Source organism: Mustelus asterias, chromosome 15 (genome assembly GCF_964213995.1).
Source record: "Mustelus asterias chromosome 15, sMusAst1.hap1.1, whole genome shotgun sequence".
In the NCBI taxonomy this organism is placed as follows: domain Eukaryota; kingdom Metazoa; phylum Chordata; class Chondrichthyes; order Carcharhiniformes; family Triakidae; genus Mustelus; species Mustelus asterias.
In genome coordinates, this window is record NC_135815.1 from 16,779,790 (window position 1) to 16,805,626 (window position 25,837).

The window sequence follows — 25,837 nt, forward strand, 5'->3', positions numbered from 1 at the left end:
AAAAAAAAATAATCATTGAAATTGTCCATGTGGCTGTAATGTGATAGATTAACGGGGGAACAGTGAAAAGCGTGTTGAAATGTAGAAACCATTTTCCCCTGTTTCTGCCCAAACATTAACCATTTTACACCAAAATATTAGTGTAATCTACTCAAAACCAGGCAACGGCTACAAAGATCACCTTCCTGATTTAAACGGTATGCACCAGAGGGTTCAGGAATCCTGGGTGAAAGAGAATGACCTGTCATACCTGCTCCCTGGAAGGGATTGAATTGGCAGCAGTGGGTCCTTTAAGGGGGACCAGCTGCTCAGAAACACCTGCCAAACATTCCATGAATATTCCATGAATGTTAAATGCAAACATTAACGTTACTCTATGTCAGGCAGCCTTACTGATCATCCCAATGGGTAGCTATTTCAATAAGTGCAATGAAGTGAAGTAGCTTTGGCAGAACAGTTGCTCAATTCAGCTCAAACTGAATGTGATAACAGAGGAGCCACAGCCTCTTCTTTGAGAGAGTGTGGTCCGAAGGAAGCACATGCAAAAACAAAGCAGGGGGAGGAGGAAACAGTTGCCTTGCCCTCGTCGCTCTTAGGAGTAGAAAATGGTGCTCGAGGACCAAAAGAGCAGAGCTATGCATCCCACAAGTTTGCCAATAAGTATGTCAGAATTATTTGTGAGGCGAGAGCGTAGAATCAGAGTCCCGACAGTGCGGAAGGAGACCATTCGGCTCATCAAGCCTGCACCGCCAACAATCCCACCCAGGCTCTATCCCCGTAACCCCACATATTTACCCTGCTGATCCCCTTGACACTAAGGGGTAATTTACCGTGGCCAATCAATCTAACCCGCACACCTTTGGATTGTGGGAGGAAACTGGAGCACCCGGAGGAAACCCACGCAGACACAGGGAGAACGTGCAGACTCCGCACAGACAGTCACCCGAGGCCGGAAATGAACCTGGGTTCCTGGCGCTGTGAGGCAGCAGTGCTAACCACTGTGCCGCCCGGATGCTGGACAATATCCTGCCAAAATAAGTGCAGGTTCAGTTCATGAGTCTATACCTGTAAACTGCAGGCTAGCTAGGAACATAAAGAAAATGTTGAAGAAAAGTCTTTAACGGCAACGGACCATTAAATACTAAAAGCACCTTAACACTAAAAAAAAAACCAGCCTCAGAGTTTTTCTTCTATTCAATGGAGTTGTATAACGTATAACTTGCTGACAAGTCTACATACACTTGGCTCACAGGGAATAAATCTCAGATTTCACTACATTCTTTGGGTTAAGAACATAGGATTATCCTCTATCAAAGCTCCAATTAGATCCGTGACCTTTCAAAAAAGCCATAATGTAATTCTAATCTGCAGCTATCCAGATGTGATGTGAAAAATAAGGCAGAAACCAATTTTATTGTTTGAAAAAGCCAGCACAATTTGAAAATTCAGGAGCCAGGAGGCACGACCGAAGGATACATACTTACTGGCTTAATTGGCATTCAAGTTACAAGTGGGAATTTGAAATGCAGCTTTGGGTCTACTTGGTGCAGGCAGCACACATTCCTGCACTCTCGGTGTGGGGCGTGATGACATTCACAAAGTAAAATTAATCAAGTGTCAGCACTACCACAAAATTCACTGCAAGAGCCTGAAACAGAAGCATCTCTTAACTGATAGAAAATGCTTAATGATGTTATAAGGTATGGGGAAATTTTCAATCTAAATGAGAATATCAGCGCCTCCTTTGAGTTGGCCAAGAAGCTTCACAGCTCTAATCTTTTCCCAGTTGGCTTGGTGCTGAGAAAGGCCCACTTTGCTCCCGGGGAGTTAACTGAAGAGTCTCATCTTTCATGTCAGCAGAGCAGCTATCTAATAGTATAGATATCTGAGTAAAGAGGGGCAGGAGGTCATAATAATCTAACACTCCGAAGTCTGGTCTCACAAAATATGATTCTAGTGAATTAATGGCTGGAATTTTCCAGTCCCCCCGCAGCAGGTTTAATGGTGAGCGTGCAGCCAGGGTGGGTGGGAGGAACAATGCAGCAGAAGCTGGAAAATCAGTTTCCCGCCAGCTGCCTCACAGCGCCAGGGACCCGGGTTCAATTCCTGGCTTGGGTCACTGCCTGTGCGGAGTCTGCACGTTCTCCCTGTGTCTGCATTGGTTTCCTCCGGGTGCTCCAGTTTCCACTCACAGTCCAAAGATGTGCATGTTAGGTTGATTGGCCATGCTAAATTGACTCCAGTGTCAGGGGGGATTAGCGGGGTAAATACGTGTGGTTATGGGGAATAGGGCCAGGGTGGGATCGTTGTCGGTGCAGGCTCGATGGGTAGAATGGCCTCCTTCTGCACTGTATGGATTCTATGAATCATCTGTGCCATCAGTGGGACTTCACGCTGGTCCAGGACATGACCAGATGAACGTGGCATGCACATGTCGGGACTACCTGGAAGAAGGCCTGGCACAGTCTATGGCTTTCGGAAGACAGAGGCCTTCAGTGACCCTAGATCCTGGAACACCTCATGAAGCATCAACCACGTGGATCTTCTCACTACAGGTGGATGGTTGTATGAGGTACTGTTGGGCGGCAATGGTCTGTACTGAAGGTGGGGGGGTAATTAGATGTGGAGGAGAGGAATGAAAAAGTGGGGCAGACATGGAGATCTAGTGGGGGGCACGGGGAGGTTGGGCTGGTAGGAGAAAGAGAGAGATGCTGAAAAGGTCATAGAATGGGTGAGATGGTATGGAGTGGGAAGATGGGAATGGCCATGGGTGGAGTGCAGGTGGGGGAAGGTGTGCCCATGTGAAGGGCATGGCAGGGCTTTAACGGGCACAGTAGGACGTGTTCGCGTGAATGAGCACAGTGGGACAAGCCACCGTGAATGGGCACAGTGAGATGAGCCACTGTGAATGGGCACAATAGGATATGCCAGTGTGAATGGGCACAATAGATGTGCCAGTGTGAATGGGCACAGTAGGGTGTGCCAGTGTGAATGGGCACGCTAGTGCTGAGGCCAGGCTTACTTTGGCTGTCCTGCTGTGGGGCAGCTGCTTCCTCGGCAATCGCTGAGGATGAAGTTGAAGTGATCACAGGCAGATTCTGAACATCCAGACCCCCTCAGAGTCTTGAGTGGAGACCCAGGGATGTGCAATGGACACACCTCCTCCCTTTGGTTGCCAGAGGGCTCCATCTCTCTTTGGGAGCCTGAGGGCACTGCCTAACTCTCTGAGGAGATAGGGTACCTGGAGGGAGGCTGAGGTGTCCTCTTGCGTATCCATTGCAAAAGCTCACCCATGGCTACAGCAATGGAGTGCAAGTCTGCGTGAATCTCGGGCAGAAACTGGGCATTCTGCTGGACCAGGTTCTCTATGGTATACATCACTCTCTCCATTGAGACCTTGATGCACACACATGTTGGTACCATATCATCAGCCAGCCGGCAAACATAATCCTCTGTCTCAAGTGTCAATCTGTTAAGGGCCGCCACACCTCTGACTGTCGTTCCCCCGTCTCTCGCAGCCTCTCAGGCAGGGCTCATCCCAGAGGCTCATCATCTGATTTGGATGCCTCTTCCCTCGCAGTCGTGCGAGTGCCAATGAGCTTGGCTGGCCTGCCTCCTTCTGCTTCTAACACAAGTCCGTGAGGTGACTGCCAGAATGTGAGACCCTGCCTGAACCACATCTGGTAGCTCCCGATCTGTGTGTCTCTGTGCTGGCGGGGGGTGCAGGTGGCTGCTGTGACACCTCTACACTTTCTTCCTCCTCCCCAAGTGCTCGATCCTGTGGAGGAACCATTGGAGTGAGCTTCCTCTTTTTCCTTTGCCCTCTTCCTGCTGTCACCTGTAAGTGAGAGAGGCGAGAGCGACTGACTGCCTAAGCTGTCTCCAACATGGAGGAACGCAGAACCCTTAGCTTTCTCTGTGACTACATTATGCATGGATCTTTACCGGATGGAGGCTGCCTGTTGACCTGTCCATCCGCACAGGGTCAGTACGGTTCCTTTTGTGTATAAAATTATGAAAGGCATAGATAGGGTGAACGGTGGAAAGCTTTTCCCCAGGTCGGTGGTGACGTTCACGAGGGGTCATAGGTTCAAGGTGAACGGGGGGAGGTTTAACACAGATATCAGAGGGTGGTGGGGGCCTGGAATGCGCTGCCAGGCAAGGTGGTGGAGGCGGACACACTGGGAACGTTTAAGACTTATCTAGATAGCCACATGAACGGAGTGGGAATGGAGGGATACAAAAGAATGGTCTAGTTTGGACCAGGGAGCGGCACGGGCTTGGAGGGCTGAAGGGCCTGTTCCTGTGCTGTATTGTTCTTTGTTTGTTCTTTGTTCCTCCCCTGTCAGCTGAACCGCCCACTCCTCAAACTCAGGGAGATTCTGGAGCTCAGTCTGTACCCTCCCGTCTTCACTCTCTCCTGTTGTGCCTCAACTTTTCTTGCACAGAAGAGGGAAGATGGGGTTGAGAGCAATTGGATTTCAAGTATCTGTCTCATGATTCCAGCTTTACAAATAATCCACTGGATTGTATGCCATTTGATTGGTGCATTGCAGGTTGTTCACAAGGGTTCTGGGTCAGCACCCTCCTGTAACGATTTCAATCAGGCAATTGAGGTGGGCCTGCTTGAATATGAACTCCCTGATTTAGGGCCAAATTGATGGTCCAATCAGGGAGCCCTATACTTAAACTGGAGTGTCAGTTCCTCTGGCACTCCGGATGTAGACTGCACACTGAGAAACTCTGTAGTGTTGTTGGATCTTGTAAGTTAAAGAATTCAGGTGAAGGGACTTACGCCTCCGAGGACTTATTACACTCCAAAGCAGTGAGCCCATGTTGATAGAGGATAAAGCTCACAGAGGTATATCATTAGCGGTGTTTCCTGTTGCCCTCAACACCCATTTCCCACACCCCCTCTGTCAGCATCTGGGCTGTGTGGAGGAGTCAGGGACCCACAATGGCCTCTCCACCTGCAGACCCGAAGGACTACAGTGGGGCTCCAAGGCATCACTTCATCACGTCGAGTAGCTCTTTTATGCATCAACTGCACAAATGGTGCTCTTGTCTCTGAGGTTGATGACCCCTCTGCCATTCAGTGAGGTGTGTGGGCAGTGGAGGGTTCACTTGCCCTGGCAGCACAGATGAGGTCATCGAATCCCTACAGTGCAGAAGGAGACCATTCGACCCACTGAGTCTACACCAACAACAATCCCACCCAGGCCCTATTCCAGCAACCCCATGTATTTACCCTGCTAATCCTCCTGGTACTAAGGGGCAATTTAGCATGGCCAATAAACCTAATGCGTGTGGGAGGAAACCGGAGCACCCGGAGGAAACCCATGCAGACACGGGGAGAACGTGCAAACCCCACACAGACAGTGACCCAAGGCCGGAATTGAACCCGCTGTGGGACAGCAGTGCTCACCAATGTGCCACCATGCCACCCATCATCTATCCATTTCTGGAATTGCAGGGCAGTCCTCTGCTGGAGACCCTGGGCACTGACCACCCTGGAGATTTCCTCCCACACAGGGTGGATTGATGGTACCTCCTCCTTCCATTCTAAGGGTAGAAGATGTGCCTCCTGACCTCCACTGCATTGAGCAGCACTTTGAGGGATGCGTCACTGACTCTGGGAGCCAAAGTTTCCTGTGATTGGTGGGCCATCTCCTCGTTTAACAGTGGGTAAAAGTTGACGTCTGGGCGCTCAGTTATGACAGTGGGGGTGCAGACCATCCAGTCCACCCCACTGTGGGAAACATTGGGAAACCCCCAATTGTATAATTAATTCGGCTTGCATCACACAATTTGGTACGAAAGTTCCACCCAATGTTCTTACTTAGATATGATGTGGAGATGCTTATCTACTTACTTAGATAGCCATAGTATTCTTCATTGAAAACACCATGCCCAACCCACTCACTCTGACGTTTTAAAAACTGGCTATGTTAACACAACCAAGCTGTGTTTGGAATGTTGTTACTATAAGTACTGAACATTCCACATCCTTTGTTCCCTCATCAAAAGCAACAAAACAAATTGGCTCATCTCTTTTTTTGGATCAGTGGGAGATTTCTCTCCCACAAACCAGTATGTTTCTTACTGAAAGCCCTGATGTCATGGTTTTTGTATCTATGAATTGGTTCCCACAGTCTAGAATCAATCTATTCTTAATATTTCATCACCTACTCGAATCCCTGTTCTTAACATGTTTTTCTCGTGCTTGCTTGTAATGATTGACCAGTAGACGAGGAGGGTGCATTAAATGAGAATCTCATTTAAGCTTGAAAGGACACCAAGACTGGATATTGGCTGTTCAGAAGGGGGAATAAAACTGAGGTTTCCATGGTGATTAAACCAATATTGTTTAGATAGTGACAAAAAGGTACCATGTGACCTTTCTATTTCCAATGACGTTATCCAACAAACTCACTTCAAGTTGATGGAGGAGACAAAAGCGATTTCAGCAAATTAATTTCTTACTAATACAAAGCTAATTTTCTGTTGATTTGAAGCCTTGATTGCAACTGAACAGCTTTCTGTTTTGACATTTTTGGAATAAAAACCCATTACAACCTTTGCTCCCTCCCATGCTTTACTTCCCTCTGATTTTTCACCGTTCAAGTGGCTGACTCTTTGATAGGGCACATTTTCATGGATGTTGGTGGCTCTGTGTTAGCACATGCAATCGCTATTCATGTAGAACATGGCAAGGCTTTCCAGCTGTCTATTCAACCACAATGGCCCTGATTTTACCGGCACGCCCACCCAGAAATCAGGGTGGGTGAGACTCACAGATGGCATTCTCCATTGGGCTTGGGCGCAATCTTACGGGCCTTGGGCCAGTAAAATTCCGGCCAATGTGTCTGATCTATTTCTTGCACTTCTGCTTTCTCCCCTTCCCCTTGCTCCCTGAATCAGGATAGCGTTCCCCTTGGCCTCGCCTTCCATTCCACCATTTTCCATATTCTTTGCCATTTCTGCCACTTCCAGGGAGACGCCACCGCATCTGCCTCTGTTCTTCCAGCATTCCCGAGGGACCATTTCCTCTGTGACATCCTGGTCCACTCCTCAGTCTCCCCCAACATCTCCTCCTTTTCCTACAGCACCTTTCCATGCAGTAATCTCCAGGAAATGCAATACCTGCCCTTTCACCTCCTTCATCCTCACCATCCATCTTCTTCTTAGGCAACCACTTAGGATAGAGGAGTTCCATCAGTTTGGAGGTAGCTGATAAGTCCAATGCGCGGTCTGCTGACACTGCCACATGCAGCGCGGGGCCAGGCACATTGTGAAGTGTTTGGAGGTTTGTGCTCTCTCTCTGACTTCATCTCTCTGCGTTGGGTGCCTTCCCAAATAAACCTTCTCCCATTTTGGTCGGTCACAAACCAGGGACTGCGATGAGCGGACAAGGATGTTTGATCTCTTTGGGAATGCTTTGTGAACAACCCTAACACATTTCTACTGCCCTCCTGGCAATCTCCTGGTGGGACTGAGTTCGGAATAGCTTTGGGAGTCAGGTGTCTGGAGTACAAACGCAATGTCCCACCCTGCGGAGTTGATTTTGAGTGGATATTCGAGAAGAGAGACAAGTCCAATTATTATAACTACAGGGGTGTCTGTTTGCCATAGGGAAGATCATTGCAAGGATTCTCCTCAATTATCTCTGCCCAGTGCCCAAAAGCTCTTTCCAGAGTCTCAGTGCAGTTTTTGCCCATTAAATGGAACCATAGACACGGTGCTCACTGCATATCAATTTCAAGAGAAATACAAGGAATAGCAGCAACCCCTCTTTTGACCTCACAACAGTTTCTGACCCTGGCAGCCGCGAAGGCTCTTGGAAGATCCACCTCTTACCACCAAAGCACTACCTCCAATTTACTCCTACTTCTTTCAATTTAGTACAGTCTATTCACTGTTCGCATTATGGGGAAGTTTTATACTTGTGATTAAAAAAACGTTTCGTCCAGTTTTGCCAATTTCCACCCCTCTTCTCTCCTGAAGGCACTCTGCATTGTTGGGTTACAGCTCATAGACACTCTTCTTTACCTTGAGGAGAGGTGGGGTAAAACAAGTTAAGGAACAAAATATCTTTCCAAAATTGATCTCCCTTCAATCAGGGATAGATCCAATTCCCATTAAATTGCTTTCACTACCACCTACAATCTTCAATGCCATGCACGGTACTGGTGGACTTTCTCCTTGCATAATCGTGCTTTGAGGTTGACTTAAAGTGAAGGCCACCTGGACAATATATGACTACACTTGCTTCCAACCAAACTAAGAACACATGTTCCCCCCGTATAGTCTTCAACATACTTGCAATTAACTCAACTGGAAAAGAAAAATAAAGGACGGAAAGGTTATCTAAACATCTGCTACCTGCCAGATGAGTTAGCCTCATTCCCCTTGGGGAAGCATGACATCATTAATCATGAGCTGTGCTTGGCATGACTTTCATCTGTAAATGCCCTTGTGAGACATAAGACAGATAACCTTAAAGCTCGAGCTCAGATGTCGCTCAAGAAACAAATATTCTGCAAGTGACATGAATAAAATATTCAAGAGAAAATGACAAACTATGGGTGAAGACTTTTAGCCACATCATTTCTGCTTCAGAGAATGCAGTCATTTAGGGTGACAGACTGAAAATAAATCTTACTGTTCTTTACTGAAAGCATTAATCTAACAGGGAAAAAAAAAACATTTTTCAACAAAGAATGCTAAAGAATTTTTGAAAAAAAGCACTTTGTCCTTATTGGTCAAATCCAAGAACAGAAGCGCAAAGTTCCACCAGAAGTGGCAGCTTTTGGGATGAATTAATTGGGATTAAATTGGGGCTTTAACAAGGTTCACAAAGCAGGTTGAAATATAACTAAGGGAAGCACGAATGGTTGTGTCTTGAGAGGAAGGGAAATTATTACTCCAAAGATTAGCTGATCGACAGAATTTCTGTCAGCGTGTTATGGGTGAAGGAAACTTCACTCACGTCTTGATAGATCACATCAAATTTCACAAGCGCTACTTTAATATTAACATCAACAACTTGTATTTATATCTCATTTTCAACACAGTTAAACACCCCAGGGCACCTCAAGAGTATAATCAGGCAACAGTCGACCCCAAGTCAAAGAAAGAAATATTTGGATAGATAACTAAGATCTTGGTCACTTCTGTAGAATTAGTAAGAAGGTAGGAATCATTAAATTGTTAACCACCTGTTTGGACATCAGCATCATTAAAATCCAACAGAGGAAACAGTAAACATGGTCACCATTCATAAGATGTAGGAGTAGAAGTAAGCCATTTGGCCCATCGAGTCTGCCCTGCCATTCAATGAGATCACGACTGATCTGACACGATAATCCTCAACTCCACTTTCCCACCTTAACGCCATAACCTGATTCCCTTACTGATTAAAAACCTGTCTACCTCAACCTTGAACATATATAATAACCCAACATCTACAGCTGTCATGTGAGTGTACCATTAAGAAAGTTTTTTTTTTACAAAATCATGCATCTTACAGCTCCAGCGATGTCATGGGGGGAGGGGGGCTAAGCTGTGACAGTATGGTGATAGGGTTTTTTTCTTTTGGGCTTTCAGTTTTGTTTTGGGGAGTGTGTTGGAAGCAGTTTAGCAGCAAGCTAAGAAGCAGTTTCTCTCGCTCCCTGTTCTTCTCTTTGTTAGGTTCTGAAACTATTATCAGTTAGCTGAAGGAGAGGTTTATTGTCATCCTGTCTTAAAGAAGCTGTGTTTTGGGAAACAGATTTGACTACAACCTCTTCTGAGTTTCTTCACAAGGGATTTTCAGCATTCAACCTAGGAGGCGGGGTTACTGTAACAAGTGGGCATTAACCTATGCTGCATTGTGCTCAGTTGAAACACACTGAAGTGAAACCTCTCATGCTCATCCTAGCCAAATTCAACGTAAAACGTTATAGGTCAGGCGAGCTTCATAGAACACCTTGAAGTATCCAACTTGACTTGTAACACAGCCCTCTGTGGTAAAGAATTCCACAGATTCTCTACCTTCTGACAGAAGAAATTCCTCCTCTTCGCTGTGTTAAATGGACGACCCCGTTACTCTGAGATTATTCCCTCTGGTCCTGGACTCTCCCACAAGGGGAAACGACTTCTCAGCATCTATCCTGTTAAGCCCCCTGAGATCCCTTTGTCTCAATAAGGTCACCTCTCATTCTCAGATCCATCTAAATCCTGGCATGTTCATGATTGTTCACAATGTTTATCAACTTGGCTCAGCTGGCCTCCCGGTCAGAAGATTTGAGCTTAATCACAGCTCTAGAACTTGAAAACAAGGTGGGGGCCGACACTTTGAGGGAGCGCTGCACGGCAAGAGGTGTCATCTTTCAGATGTGGGGCTAAACTAAGATCTGGTCAACCTATTCTAGTGGTTCAGGATAACCATCCTACTGTATCGTTTAAAAGACATTAGCAACTTCATCTTGTGCCCAGCCAATGTCACTCCCTCAACCAGCACCTCTGAAAAGAGATTAACTGATCATTCACATACTGTCATTTACCAGATATTGTATTTATAATGGTTGCTGTGTTTGCATACATAAGAATCACATAACTACAGAGTAATTAATTGTACATGAAGTACTTTGAGATATTTCTGATGAGGCACTAAATGAATGCAAATCTTCCTTCATTGAATGCCAAGCTGTCAGTGCTTTTCAGAGTTTTATAATTTGTCTATTAGTTAATAATAAAATGCCCCCCCTTGTTGGTTACACAGCAAAAAACAGTTGTTTAGGGTATTATAAATTGGAGGTAGTGCACTGCTGTATGAAAGTCAACAAGACACCACAAGAGGTGCTTAGGTAGAATTTCTGCAGACTTATAAAAACAAATTATCTATATTATTAAATAGAGGATGTAAAACCTTTAATTATTCAGTATCTGACAGAACCAAACAGAATATTTAGCTTTTGTGCCACTCTGCATCACGACCCAATAATAGCTAGAGATAGGTTTTAAATCCACATAATATGATAGCGTGATTTTAATGTAGCAAAACTTCCCACAGTGCTGAACAGCAAGCGAAAGAATGCTGAGTGTTTGTAGGAAAGTTGGGAGCGGAGACCAAAGACTTGGGGAAAGAGCTGCATTAAGAAGGCAGAGAGCAGTGGTGAGTTTTACAGACAACGTTCAGAATGAGAATGAAGATTTAACGAACGATGCAGGATCAGGGGAGGAGGGGTGAAGAAAGAACACTGAGGGAGGAGGACAAACAATAAAATAACAATGCATATGGCAGAGAACAGCCCATAATTTCCACCTTGGGCATCAGATGACTTAAAATCCTTGGTAGAAAGCTCACAGCTTATGCTATTACCCAAATTCCTCCTTACAATACTTTCTCCCCTTGGCTTTCCACAAAATTCTTTGTCCAATCTATAAGTTCACAGCTTTCACTCAATAATATTTTTTGCATAAATTTTACAGTGCAATGTTTCAGCATTACTGAAAGACACTTGGCTTTCTTTCCATGTTTTGGTAGTCTGGCAGTTTATTTAACCGTGAACAGCATTGTTCCAGGCCTGGTGCTGTCTTCACCCAACAACGATTTATGCACAGGCACACACAGCGGGAATTGCTGTATACTGATCAATCACAGAGGTACAGCCCTGGCTGATTTATATCTCTTGCCTGCTAGCAGTGCTGAGAACAGTTGTAGCATCCCCAACGAGCAGCTTTGGTCCAGATCAACCTGCGCATTATCGGGATCAAACCCCAGGTCTTCTGGCCTGAAAAGGCCAGCAGCACATCGGGCAAATAATTTATTCATTGACTATAATGTGAGATACAAAGAGGTCATTTTGATTCCTCACATCAGCACCTACAAATTAATAATTCTTTTTATTTATTCATTCATGGAATATGGTGTCCCTGGCTGGGCTTATTGCCCATCCCTGAGGCAGTTAAGGATCAACCACATTGCTGTGAGTCTGGAGTCGCATGTAGGTCAGGCCAGGTAAAGATGACAGATTTCCTTCGCTAAAGGACATTAGTGAATCAGATGGGTTTTTATGACAATGGACAATGGTTTCATGGTCATTATTTATGGGCAGTACGGTGGCACAATGGTTAGCACCGTTGATGGAATTAAGAGATGCTGGGCTCAAAAGGTTCATTGATTTACTCCAGCATTGATGCTTTTGACCAGCATTGCTTCAGTGGATTTGGCCTTGCGCCATACCATTCCATTTATAAACTCCTAACCTTCACATGCATCTTCTATAATGCACATTTGTAGACAGTTGTCCATAAAATTAGATCAGGAGAAATTCAGTATGCACGAATACAATTGCCGACCCTCAGTTTTTAAAATAATGCTGCTTGTGATGCAGCACCGGGCAATCTCTTGTTTTCCAGCAGTGATACTCTGGGTGAATATTAATCCAGACATGGCCACCAGGCCCAACTAATTGTGGGAGAGACAAGTCAGTCACCTGAGGGTAGAAAACCTCCTGCATTTAATTGGCAGGACGGGCCAATGTGGGAAACTTGCCCACTCGTGGTAGGTTATCGTTCAAGCTCATTAAGCCAACTGATGCCAATTATCCCAGAGCACGCCGGAATTTAGTGATGGCTCTGATTAAATATAAATAACACAGCTGCCTTGTATCTCCTGCTGGAGAGTTTCCACTTTCAAAGACACTTTGAGGTACCTGGCATCAGCAGAGGTTGGCCCAAAAGTCATTCTGCCTCCCACACAATTGTGTAATGTTGTGTATATATTTTATTGCAGGTGCAATGCCAGGTACATAGGCCGTACACCTCTGTGATTGGCCTGAGTCAAACAGTACATTCCTTTGGTTGTTCATAAGATGCAGAGTAGAGACCGTACTTAGTCAGCCTGCGCTTCTAAATCCCATTGTCCTGGAATTTCCTTTAGATGCCTTTCTCAGTTTCAATGGGAATAGAGAAATTCAAGGATTTTAGTTAACATGGTCTTTTATTTCTACATTGAACAGTGAGAAGATAACGTGTAGTCCAACATGCTATCACAAAATAGGGGTCTGTATGCGTGCCTGCAAATGCTCACCAGATAGCCAGGATTACAGCAAGCTCCTCTGCACAAAGATCTGGTGTACTGTGTTCCTCAGGGTCCGCCAATTTAATTGAATTCAGCAAAGTGTCATCACTCAGTTCAAGGTTCTGTTGGCAGGAAGGACAATATTGCATCACCAGATAATTTGCGACATTCATCTGTTCAATTTTAGCTCCTGAAAAGGATTTTAATACAACAACGTCTGGTCTTGAAATAATGCTTTTAATGTAATAAAACATCCCAAGGCAGCTTTCAGGAGATTAATAAAGCAAGATTTGACAGCAAGTAACAGAAGGAAAGTTTAGGGCAGATTCTAAAAGTATGGCACTCTACATAACATCAGCAAGTTACAATGTGGCTGTCAACAGTATCAGGAAGCTTGTTTGTTTACGTGTGTGGGGGTAGTGTTGGCATGTGCGTGTGTGTATCTGAAGAGTCTCTGAATGTTCTCAATGATTACTTTGTTCCTTCCAGTTAATGCAACAATCACACTAGTGCGTAGACTAGAAGACCAGTAATTGAAATACCTTCTCGTTAGGACCACCCTGATAGCCGCCTTTGACAAATGCCTCACATCCTTCCTGATCCCCTCGTGAGCTCATTCTGTTCCTTTTCAACGAGATGCACTTCACATCCAACTCTTTCACAACTGAGAATTCTTCGTAGTTGGGAACACTTAGATTTGCATGGTCTTGTGGCCCTGGACTTGAACACCCTCTAATTTACCAACAGCTATATGGGACTCTGACACTCCCTCCTGTGCCATTATCTGGAACCTAATCACCCAAACATGGCCAATCAACCAAAACCTGCTAATTCTCTCCTATTTTGTAGGCTTCTACCTTTCCTCCCACTCCCAGACCCTCTGCATCATCCGTAGAATCTCTCACAAATACCCCAGAAAGCGTTCTGACTGGGAACGCTGGTCTATATTTCTCTTCATTAACTCTGGGAAGATCGTGTCAACTATAATATCTCAAACCATTACCTGGGATTTTTCTACCCTGCATGGGTCAAAGACAGTTCTGCTGCAAGTTTTCATTCGATGCTATTTCTACACATCATAACTATAGTTTGCCTAATCTAACATCCTTCTTACTTCCCCTCTCATCTATGCCTTTGTTATCCCTGTACCTGACTATTCCAATGCTCTCCTGGCTGCCTCCCATCTTCAACCCTACATAAACTTGAGTTCACGCAGAAGTCTGCTCCAATTCCCATCCATCATCCGTGTACTTGCTGACTCATACCCACAATAGTTAATAGCTCAATGTTAAAATCAAAACCTTCATTTTTAAATTCCTCCATGCCCTCACCTTTCCACTTTCTAGGCAAACTGGGTGGCACGGTGGCACAGTGGTTAGCACTGCTGCCTCACAGCGCCAGGGACCCAGGTTCAATTCCCGGCTTGGGCCACTGTCTGTGTGGAGTTTGCAGGTTCTCCCTGTGTCTGCGTGGGTTTCCTCTGGGTGCTCCGGTTTCCTCCCAAAGTCCAAAAAAGTGCAGGTTAGGTGCATTGGCCATGCTAAATTCTCCCTCAGTGTACCCGAACAGGTGCCGGAGTGTGGCGGCTAGGGGATTTTCACAGTAACCTCATTGCATTGTGAATGTAAGCCTACTTGTGACTAATAAATAAATAAAAACTCCTCTAAAGCCTTTGTTATCTCCGTGCTCTTCCAATTCTAGTCGCTTTGTGCATCCCCGATTTTAATCGCTCCACCATTGGTGGCCATGCTGTCAGCTGCCATGGCTCTGGAATTCCATCTCTAAGTTGCTCTCTCTACTCTCACCTCCTCCAAGATGCACCTTAAAACCTGCTGCTTTGACTAAATTTCTCGTCATTTGTCCTGATAATTCTTCACTGTCAAAAATGTTTGTACTGATATTGTTCTTGTTAAATGCCTCGAGTTGTTTTGCTATGCTAAAGGCACTATGTAAATGCAAGTTTCTCTTTAGAGATAAGTCAGGGGACTACAGACCAGTGAGTCTCACGTCAGTGGCAGGGAAACTATTGGAGAAAATTCTAAAGTAGAGAATCTATCTCCACTTGGAGAGGCGAGGTTTGATCAGGGATAGTCAACATAGCTTTGTCAGAGGGAGGTCATGCCTAACAAATTTGATTGAATTTTCTGAGGAGGTGACCAAGTGTGTAGATGGGGGTAGTGCAGTTGATCTAGTTTATATGGATTTCAACAAAATCTTTGACAAGGTCCCACATGGGAGACTTATAAAGTGCACACTGGATACAGGGGAATTTGATAAGGTGGATTCAAAATTGACTCAGTTGTAGGAGACAGAGGATAATGGCTGAAGGCTGCTTTAGTGACTGGTAGCCAGTGTCCAATGGTGTACCACAGGGACCCGCGCTGGGCCCCCTATTGTTTGTCATTTACATAAATGACATAGATGACAATGTGGGGGTAGGATTAGTAAATTTGTGGAATTGGCTGGGTGGTTAACAGTGAGGCTGAGTGTCTTGGGCTACAGGAAGATGTAGATGGGATGGTCAAATGGGCAGATAAGTGGCAGATGGAATTTAACCCCGAAAAGTGAGGTGATACGCTTTGGAAGAGTAATTTGACAAGAAAGTACTCAATGAACGGCATGACACTAGGCAGTTCCGAGGAACAAAGGAACCTTGGTGTGTTTGTCCATGGATCTCTGAATGCGGAAAGGCATGCTTGTAAGGGTGGTGAAAAAGATATATGCGACACTTGCCTTCATCAAAGGCAAGTTTGTATAAGTTGATTCGAACTTTGGAAAGGCCACAGCTGGAGTAGTATGTGCAGTTCTGGTTGCCATATTATCGGAAGGATGAGATTGCACTGGAGAGGGTGCAGAAGAGATTCACCAGGATGTTGCCTGGGACAGAATATTTAAGTTATGAAGAGAGGTTGCGTTGGCTTGGGTTGTTTTCGTCGGAGCAGTGAAGTCTGAGGGGCGACCTGATCGAGGTGTACAAGATTATGAGGGACATGGATAGAGTGTATAAGGAGCAGCTGTTTCTCTTAATTGAAGGGTCAGTCACGAGGGGACATAGGTTCAAGATGAGGGCCAGGGGATTTAGGGGGATGTGAGGAAAAACTATTTTACCCAGAGGGTGCTGACGGTCTGGAATATGCTGCGTGGCAGGGTGGAAGAGGTGGGTTGCCTCACATCGTTTAAAAAGTACCTGGATGAGCAGTTGGCACGTCATAATATTCAAGGCTTTAGGCCAAGTGTTGGCAAATGAGATTAATTGGGAATTCAGGGGTTTCTGGTGTGTAGATGGGCCAAAGGGCCTTTCCTGCACTATGTGATTCTTGTCTGCCTTCTTCCCCAATTATACCAGATCTTTCAATGCATTAGAGAGGTTTTCTTACTTTCATGGACAAGAATTTTTCCTTTCATATCCTACTTGCCTTGATGTTGACTGCACTCCTGTCCCTTAGGTTGGTCAGTGCTATATGGGACTTATTAGCAACCGGATATCTGGTTATTACTATTAATGTTGGTAACAGTTTGTATTTGGATTTAGCCTGCTTTAACCATTGTTATAAGCTCTCTTCAGACTGTTCCTTGGAGTACTTTAAACTGTTTTGGCTTTTAAAAAAATAAGATTTGAAAAAAACCCCCATAAAATTATAAAAATGTCTGAAGTACAATAACGTGAAAATCAGATCCCTGTAAAATCTAGCTTGGCGTGTTTTTGTCCCATTTTTCCTCCTTTTCGTTTCTATGGAGTTAAGTTTAATGAGAGGGCCCTAAACGTAAATTCCAGACGCATTACATGGAATAGATTTTTTTTTAAAAGCAAGAACTGGTGCATGGCCATTGGCTGCTCTCCAGCGATCACACATCATGCAAGGCAGCAGGGTACAATCAACTCCTGATGTGCAGCCGTTTAGAGAGTGACGGTGGCACCAACACAAAACTAATTGTTTTCTCTTGATAAACACCACCCCCCCCCCCCTCACCTCTCAGTGTGCACAGATTTTAAGAAGGGGGTCCCTTTGTTACTAAAGATGCTGGGATACAGCACCATTATCATCACAGGGGCCATGCTAAATTTCACTAGCAGCAACCAGCACGGTGGCACAGTGGTTAGCACTGCTGCCTCACAGCGCCAGGGACCTGGGTTCGATTCCCAGCTTGGGTGACTGTGTGGAGTTTCCACCTTCTCCCCTTTATCTGCGTGGGTTTCCTCCTGGTGCTCCACTTTCCTCCCACAGTCTGAAAGGCGTGCTGGTTAGGTGCACTGACCCGAACAGCCACCGGAGTGTGGCGACTAGAGGAATTTCACAGTAACTTCATAAGAACATAAGAACATAAGAAATAGGAGCAGGAGTAGGCCATCTAGCCCCTCGAGCCTGCCCCGCCATTCAATAAGATCATGGCTGATCTGACGTGGATCAGTACCACTTACCCGCCTGATCCCCATAACCCTTAATTCCCTTACCGATCAGGAATCCATCCATCCGCGCTTTAAACATATTCAGCGAGGTAGCCTCCACCACCTCAGTGGGCAGAGAATTCCAGAGATTCACCACCCTCTGGGAGAAGAAGTTCCTCCTCAACTCTGTCTTAAACCGACCCCCCTTTATTTTGAGGCTGTGTCCTCTAGTTTTAACTTCCTTACTAAGTGGAAAGAATCTCTCCGCCTCCACCCTATCCAGCCCCCGCATTATCTTATAAGTCTCCATAAGATCCCCCCTCATCCTTCTAAACTCCAACGAGTACAAACCCAATCTCCTCAGCCTCTCCTCATAATCCAAACCCCTCATCTCCGGTATCAACCTGGTGAACCTTCTCTGCACTCCCTCCAATGCCAATATATCCTTCCTCATATAAGGGGACCAATACTGCACACAGTATTCCAGCTGCGGCCTCACCAATGCCCTGTACAGGTGCATCAAGACATCCCTGCTTTTATATTCTATCCCCCTCGCAATATAGGCCAACATCCCATTTGCCTTCTTGATCACCTGTTGTACCTGCAGACTGGGCTTTTGCGTCTCATGCACAAGGACCCCCAGGTCTCTTTGCACGGTAGCATGTTTTAGTTTGTTTCCATTGAGATAGTAATCCCATTTGTTATTATTTCCTCCTTACTTGTGCCTAATAAGTAAACTTTAACTTTTAACTGCAGATAAACATGTTCACTGCACCACAAGCTCACTTCCATCTCACTGAATTTAGTTTATTTATTAGTGTCACAAGTAGGATAGTGAGAAGCTTCTTCCCCAGGTGGACAAGTCAATTACTAGGGGGCAAAGGTTTAAGGTGCGAGGAGCAAGATTTAAAGGAGATATACGAGACAAGTTTTTTACACAGGGGATGGTGGGTGCCTCGGGGAGGTAGTGGAAGCAGATACAATAGTGACTTTTAAGGGCCGTCTGGACAAATACATGAATAGGATGGGAATAGAGGAAGGGTAGGGGATTTTAGTTCAGACGGACAGCATGGTCGGTGCAGGCTTGGAGGGCTGAAGGACCTGTTCCTGTGCTATAATTTTCTTTGTTCTTATATTAACACAGCAATTAAGTTACTGTGAAAATCCCTTAGTCGCCACACTCCGGCGCCTGTTCGGGTACACTGAGGGAGAATTTAGCATGGCCAATGCACCTAACCAGAACGTCTTTCAGACTGTGGGAGGAAACGGGAGCACCCAGAGGAAACCCAGGCAGACACGAGAAGAACGTGCAGACTCTGCGCAGGCAGTGAGCCAAGCTGGGAATCAAACCCGGGTCCCTGATGCTGTGAGTCAGCAGTGCTAATCACTGTGCCACCGTGCCGCCCTGAATCTCAGCCATGGTTCCATTGGGAGGCAACATTGAGTAACATTTAAGATGTTTGTTGAGCCTTTGAGCTCCGGGTTTATTTACCAATTCATCAAAATTTCATGTGTGTTAACAAAGGAGTTGACCAAGATTCATCATCGTTCCGCAACAACAATCAAATAAATCTGGAGAGTACCGAGTCGGAAGATACTGGGAACAGATACGAGCCTTTTTCTTTGGCAAAGTGTTTATTTATTTCCATGATCGAAGGTATCAGAACCGGCTAGAATGTGGCTGCGGACTCTGGAAAGAGCTGGAGAGCATTGCTGATTGCTGTGGCTAATTTACATTGTTCCCGACCACAAAGATGTGGACAAGCGACTGAATAACAGAAAACTCATCCAGGAAGGATAAATGCCCACTGCATCTTATTCAGCCTGACAGAGCAACACATACGGTTCTCCAGCTCAGGTACCTCTGAACGGACAGCTCTTACATAAATGTGCAACGTGGATTGGACTAAAACTGCATCTCAACAACAATGCAGTGATTGGGCAGCCATAGACCATCGGGTGAAGGAGTAAGGAATAGGTTTACCAGCAACGCACAAAGTCTAAGACACCAAAAAGACGTCAGATCTTTTATAGGGTCCATGTCAGTACCAGAGCAATGCACTTTTCTCTGAAACTCCAAAAATTCTTGAGGGCGGGGGATGTCAGGAACTTTATGATGCATTACACAGAAGTGTTCCACACCGACTACAGAATACATCTGCGAAAAAGACTGGAGCCTTCCAGCTGCTTTGTAAAGTTTCAAGGGCTCCAGTGAAAAAAATAACAAATGTGCTTATTTAAAAGAGTCTTGGGGCTATTTTAACCCTTCCCACCCAGCACAGACCAGACAGGCGGGAAATTAAAATCACCCGTGGGATGTACCTTCCCCAACCCCACAGGGTCGCAACTGTAACCTACTCTTCTGACCGAGAGGCATGGACATCCACCGGAAATCAGTGAGGTCTTTTTAAAAAGTATGCACATACTCAAGTCGAATTACATAATTGAAACCGGACTGCGATGTTAACCAGAGGTTTGTGTGGGGAAGCCATTGTGGCTTTTCCGTCCGGTTAACAAAGCAGGAGCAGCCGGGCCAGAAAATATCCAAAAAAGTCATTTTAGACATTTTCCACTGAAACATCAAGGTATCAGGGGGAATTAAAATTCAATGAATTAATAAATCTGAAATAAAATGCTGGTCTTGTTAATAGTGATCAGGAAACTATCAATTATAGTAAAAACCATCTGGTTCGTTAATGTTCTTCAAGGGAGAAATCTGCCATCATAGAATCCATACAGTACAGAAGGAGGCCATTCGGCCCATCAAGTCTGCACCGACCACAATCCCACCCAGGTCCTATTCCCGTAACCCCACATATTTACCTTGCTAATCCCCCTAATACTAGGGTCAATTTACCATGGCCAATCCACCTATCCCGCACATTTTTGGACTGGGGGAGGAAACCGGAGCACCCGGAGGAAACCCACGCAGACACAGGGAGAATATGCAAACTCCACACAGACAGTGACCCAAGGCCGGAATTAACCTGGGTCCCTGGCACTGTGAGGCAGCAATGTTAACCACTGTGCCACCGTATCCTTACCCAGTCTGGCCTACGCATGACTACAGACCTTCAACAATGTGATTGCCTCTTAACAGAGCTCTGAAATGGCCAAGCAAGCAACTCAGTAGTATCAAACCACTACAGAAAAAATCTTTGTGGGCATACCCGCAATTCAGGGAGGCAGCTCACCGTCATCTTTTCCAAGGCTAGGAGGGATAATGCCGGCTTTGTTAGCGACTCTCACATCCCAAGAAAAAAATATTAGGAAAGGAAACAGAGGCAAAAGGTGGGCCCAGTTCTCAAGCTGCTGCCCATTTCAGCCTGCATCTATCCAACAATTCTTCCTCCGCACATTAAAACAGGAGTTTTGCACCCAGGTCACTGTTCGCTGTTCCAACTTTAAGCTGGGCACAATTGTGAGTTCACCGCAAGTCATGACAGCAAGTTGAAGATCCAGTGAAAGTTCAAGTGCAATTTCATCTGGGAGTTACCTTGGGGAGATATTCCAAGGGTGTGGGTGCGAGCGTGAGCTCCGTTTGAGGAAGGTCATCTTCTTCCCGCTGCACATCCAGGATAAGCTGGGCCAGATAGTTTTCCTGGAATCGAGTACGTTTCCCCAAGGCACCTTAAAGAAAAGCAAAACCGCTTTTACATTACCGATATCGAACGTGAAGCACTGGCAAGAGATGGTAAAGGAGGGGAGGAAGAAAACCTAATTTCATTCACTAAAAATGAATTTAAGATTTAAAAAATAAATAAAACTGCAGGATTCCCATGGACTATACTATCAATTACCTTAAAGAATATATTACATGTTGTAGACATGTTCCTTACTCAACTTTCACCATCAATCACATGTGTATGATATAAGGAAAGTGAAAGCAGTATCCTGCACATCTAAATCCTCACATTCTCAGCCATTAAAGCTTCAGACTGCAGAGAGCTTAAATCCTCAAGTGTGCTGCAATTCAGATCAGCCTGTCATCTGATGTGCTTCATCAGGTTGTAGTCTGCCTTTTGATTTTAAAATGCAATCAGATCAATCTGCCAAGAGCTTTGGAGACAGAGGGGTCTAAACTTTCAATGCTGATCCCAGCTCCAAAACCAGGAGTTGGGGCCAATTGCAATCATTTGATTTGATTTATTATTGTCACATGTATTGGGATACAGTGAAAAGAATTGATTCTTGCCCGCTATACAGGCAAAACATACCGTTCATAGAGTACATAGGGGAGAACGAAAGGAGAGAGTGTAGAATGTAGTGTTACAGTCATAGTGTAGAGAAAGATCAGCTTAATATATGGTAAGTCCATTCAAAAGTCTGATGGCAGCAGAGGCTGTTCTGGAGTCGATTGGTACGTGATTCCAGACTTCTATAACTTTTCCCATCGGAAGAAGATGGAAGAGTGTATGTCTGGAGTGCATGGGGTAGCACTCGCACAAAGACAACCTTGTGCCCTGGGGCATTTTCCAGATCCTTTTTCAACCTCACTCTCTCACTTTTTAATCATTTAGCCAATCCTTGATTTAGTTCATCTCCATTCCCACCATTTCATAGGCGGCACGGTGGCACAGTGGTTAGCACTGCTGCTTCATAGCTCCAGGGACCTGGATTCGAATCCAGTCTTGGGTGACTGTGTGGAGTTTGTATGTTCTCCCCGTGTCTGTGTGGATTTCCTCCGGGTCCTCCAGTTTCCTCCCACAGTCTAAAGATGTGCAAAGGTGGATTGGCCATGCTAAATTGCCCCTTAGTGTGCCAAGATGTGTAGGTTAGATGGATTAGCCATGGTAAATGTGCGGGGTTACAGGGATAGGAGAGGGGAAGAGGAGCCTGGGCAAGATACTCTGTCAGAGAGTCAGTGCAGATTCGATGGGCCAAATGACCTCTTCTGTACTGTAGGGATTCTATGACTCTTCTATGAGATTACAGAATAGAAAGTGGCCATTCAGGCCATCGTGTATGTGCTGGCCAGCCGAACAGTCAGCCAGCCTAATCCCACTTTCCAGCTTTTGGTCCATAGCCTTGCGGGTTACAGCTCTTCCACTTCACATCCAAGTACATTTTAAATGCAATTAAGGTTTCTGCCACTAACACTCTTGCAGACATTCAATTCCAGACCCTCGTCAACCCCGGATGAAAAGAAATATTCTCCTCAATCGTGAGAGTCCTGCACTTGGGATCTCAGCTCAATAGAAATAAATCACTTCCAAGATGAACACTGCAAATGCATAAAAGTAAAACATTTAAGAAAAACAGAATGGGGCAATTAGATGAATTAAAGCAATAGAGGGAAGAGGTAAAATAGCGGCAAAATGTATTTAGAATTAATTCCTGTTTTAAAATGTGTAGTTGAGTCTATCCTTGATGTTAGATTAGTGTCACCAACGCTTTATTGCCACTTGGTGCAGTATCTAAAAGGGTGAGAGATGGAATCACCCAGAACTCAAAGCAGAGGATGAACTCTTTTAACTCTTAATGCAAGCACTTCGTTCCCATTAGAAAGGAGCCTCTGAAAGTTACAGAGGTGGAAAAAAGAACAAATGGTGCACGGTGCGGTTACAGGTCTGATGTTTTCCAGTACATTGTTCAGATTGACAATACTCCTCTGGGCGGTCCTGACAGCTCTAGACATGCTATTCCACTGTGCGGATTACAAGAGTCAAGTTTTGGACCCGCAGCTGATGAACAAGGGCCGTGGAGAGTGACACCGAGTGGGGAGATCATGGCTGGCCTATTCTTTAGCTTAGTGCCACCAATGCAGATGGTAAGTATATTTTCCAAGTACACAACCTTGCCATTTTGACCTTTATTGGCTGCACTGCGGTGCAAACACACAGCTTTCATGGCTCAGAATATTAGGATTACGGTGTACAGGACATTGCTTTCCAGGATGTTATACCATAAAGTAAAACGTTCAGAGAGATCCACTAATTAGAATCATAGAATCCCGACAGCGCAGGAGGAGACCAGTCAGCCCATCGAGCCTGCGCTGACAACAATCTCACCCAGGCTCTATTCCCGCAACCCCATGTATTTACCCGACCAAACCCCCTGACATTAAGGGGCAATTTAGCATGGCTAATTAATCTAATCTGCACATCTTTGGACTGTGGAAGGAAACCGGAGCACCCGGAAAGGAAGCCACGTGGAGACAGGAAGAATGTGCAAACTCCACACAGGCAGTGACCCAAGCCGGGAATTGAACCAAGCCAGGAATTGAACCCAGGTCGCTGGTGCTGTGAGGCAGCAGTGCTAACCCACTGTGTCAATGTGCCATTATTTTCACAGCATATTTTTATCCACTTTAGAAAAGAGCTGCCCTGACTAGATTTCTGCCTCTGGGCTACATTAGCTAAAGATCGGGAGAGAGAAAAAAATGAATTATTGAACGTACAATGCAAGAGTCTGACCTACCTGTCATTGTGGTAGAGAGTTTTGCCATTTTCTGAGCTGCGTTGAAATTCTCCTTGGCCTTCTTGTATTCGTAGTAATATAGCAAAGCATATCCACATTCCAGGTGGAACTGGATTGCTAAATTTCGGCATTCCCCAGAGTTGAAAAAGGCCTCATTTGTCAGCACTGAAAACAAATCAAAGACACAACAACATTTTAAGTACTTTCTGCCACAAGGAAAATCAGAGGAACTATCATTCATTTTCCAGCAAGTCAAGCAAAAACTGAAGCTGTGGTATGTCTGGACGGAAAGGTTTATATAGCGGCTTTGGTCTCCCAATTCTGACTAAACATGATGCCAAGCATAGGGATAGGATTGTGTCAGTCAGTCAAGTCTGTTTTGCCGTCTCTCTTAAACACGAAGGTTCTTTGATATCCTTACTTTCCAAGTAGCTATCTAGCTTCTTTTTAATCACCTGTATTAACTGTGACTACGACAATATGATGTGGAGATGCCAGTGTTGGACTGGGGTAGGCACAGTAAGAAGTCTCACAACACCAGGTTAAAGTCCAACAGGTTTATTTGGAATCGTGAGCTTTCAGAGCGCTGCTCCTTCATCAGGTGAGTCTTTTTCCTGTTCTTGGTGTGCATGTAGGTGGTGTAGTTCCGTTGTCTCATCTGCTTGGCAGTGTCTCGCAGCTGGGTCTGCTGCGTCCTGAACGCAAGTTGAGAATATGGATTCTATCTTGGTTTCCAGGTTGCGACGTTTGCTGTACAGCTGGTGTATGAGGTGGTTGAGGAGTGTGAGAGAGGTGCAACGGCAAAGTCTCTCAGCGTAGTCCGTGTTATAGGTCAACCTGAGTGGGTTTGTGATTTGTAGTCCTTTCAGGATCTTGTCTGCTTTCTTGCATCTTTGTAGAAACTGATGTCTGTGTCAATACGCGCGATCTTTTTGGAGATCCTCTCCACTTTGAGCTAGCGGTTTATGGTTTCTGTGGTAGCCATGATGTGGAGATGTCGGCATTGGATTGGGGTGGGCACAGTACGAAGTCTCACAACACCAAGTTAAAGTCCAACAGGTTTCATCGGTCAGAACATTGAATACAGGAGTTGGGACATTTTGTTGAAGTTGTACAAGACATTGGTAGGGCCACACTTGGAATACTGTGTGCAATTCTGGTCAACCTATTATAGAAAGGGTATCATTAAACTAGAAAGAGTGCAGAAAAGATTTACTAGGATGCTACTGGGACTTGATGGATTGAGTTATAAGGAAAGGCTGAATAGACTGGGACTTTTATCTCTGGAGCGTAGGAGGCTGAGGGGTGATCTTATAGACGTCCATAAAATAATGAGGGGCACAGACAAGGTAGATAGTCAATATCTTTTCCCAAAGGTAGGGGAGTCTAAAGCTAGAGGGCATAGGTTTACGGTGAGAGGGGAGAGATACAAAAGTGTCCAGAAGGGCAATTTTTTCACACAGAGGGTGGTGAGTGTCTGGAACAAGCTGCCAGAGGTAGTAGTAGAGGCAGGTACAATTTTGTCTTTTAAAAAGCATTTAGATAGATACATGGGTACGATGGGTATAGAGGGATATGGGCCAAATGCGAGCAATTGGGATTAGGTTAGGGGTTTTAAAAAAAAAGGCGGCATGGACAAGTTGGGCCAAAGGGCCTGTTTCCATGCTATAAACCTCTATGACTTTATGACTCTATGACTCTAGGTTTATTTGGAGTCACGAGCTTTCGGAGCGCTGCTCCTTCATCAGGTGAGTCAGGTGTTGTGAGACTTCTTACTATGACCATATGGAGCAGACCATCCATAATCTTAATAATGTGTGAAGTTTTCACTTTGAACCACTGTCGCTGGATTTCCAAGCTGAGTTTCCCATGGTTGTATCTGCAAGGTGGATGTTTCCCCATGTGAGAGATCCTAGAACAAACAGACACAATTTAAAAATCAGAGATCTCCCATTTATATAATT

The 25,837-nt window shown here is 45.2% G+C and overlaps 1 protein-coding gene across 1 annotated transcript in view; it reads right to left on the bottom strand.

Annotated features, from left to right (window-relative positions):
- ttc27 (tetratricopeptide repeat domain 27) overlaps positions 1–25,837 on the bottom strand; it is a 215,152-nt gene that overhangs the window by 140,047 nt on the left and 49,268 nt on the right. The window contains exons 6-8 of the mRNA XM_078229562.1: positions 23,874–24,038; positions 20,950–21,083; positions 13,076–13,188 (exon numbers count right to left, since the gene is read on the bottom strand). Of these exons, the coding sequence (XP_078085688.1) occupies positions 13,076–13,188; positions 20,950–21,083; positions 23,874–24,038 (412 nt within the window). The remainder of the gene's footprint in view (positions 1–13,075; positions 13,189–20,949; positions 21,084–23,873; positions 24,039–25,837) is intronic.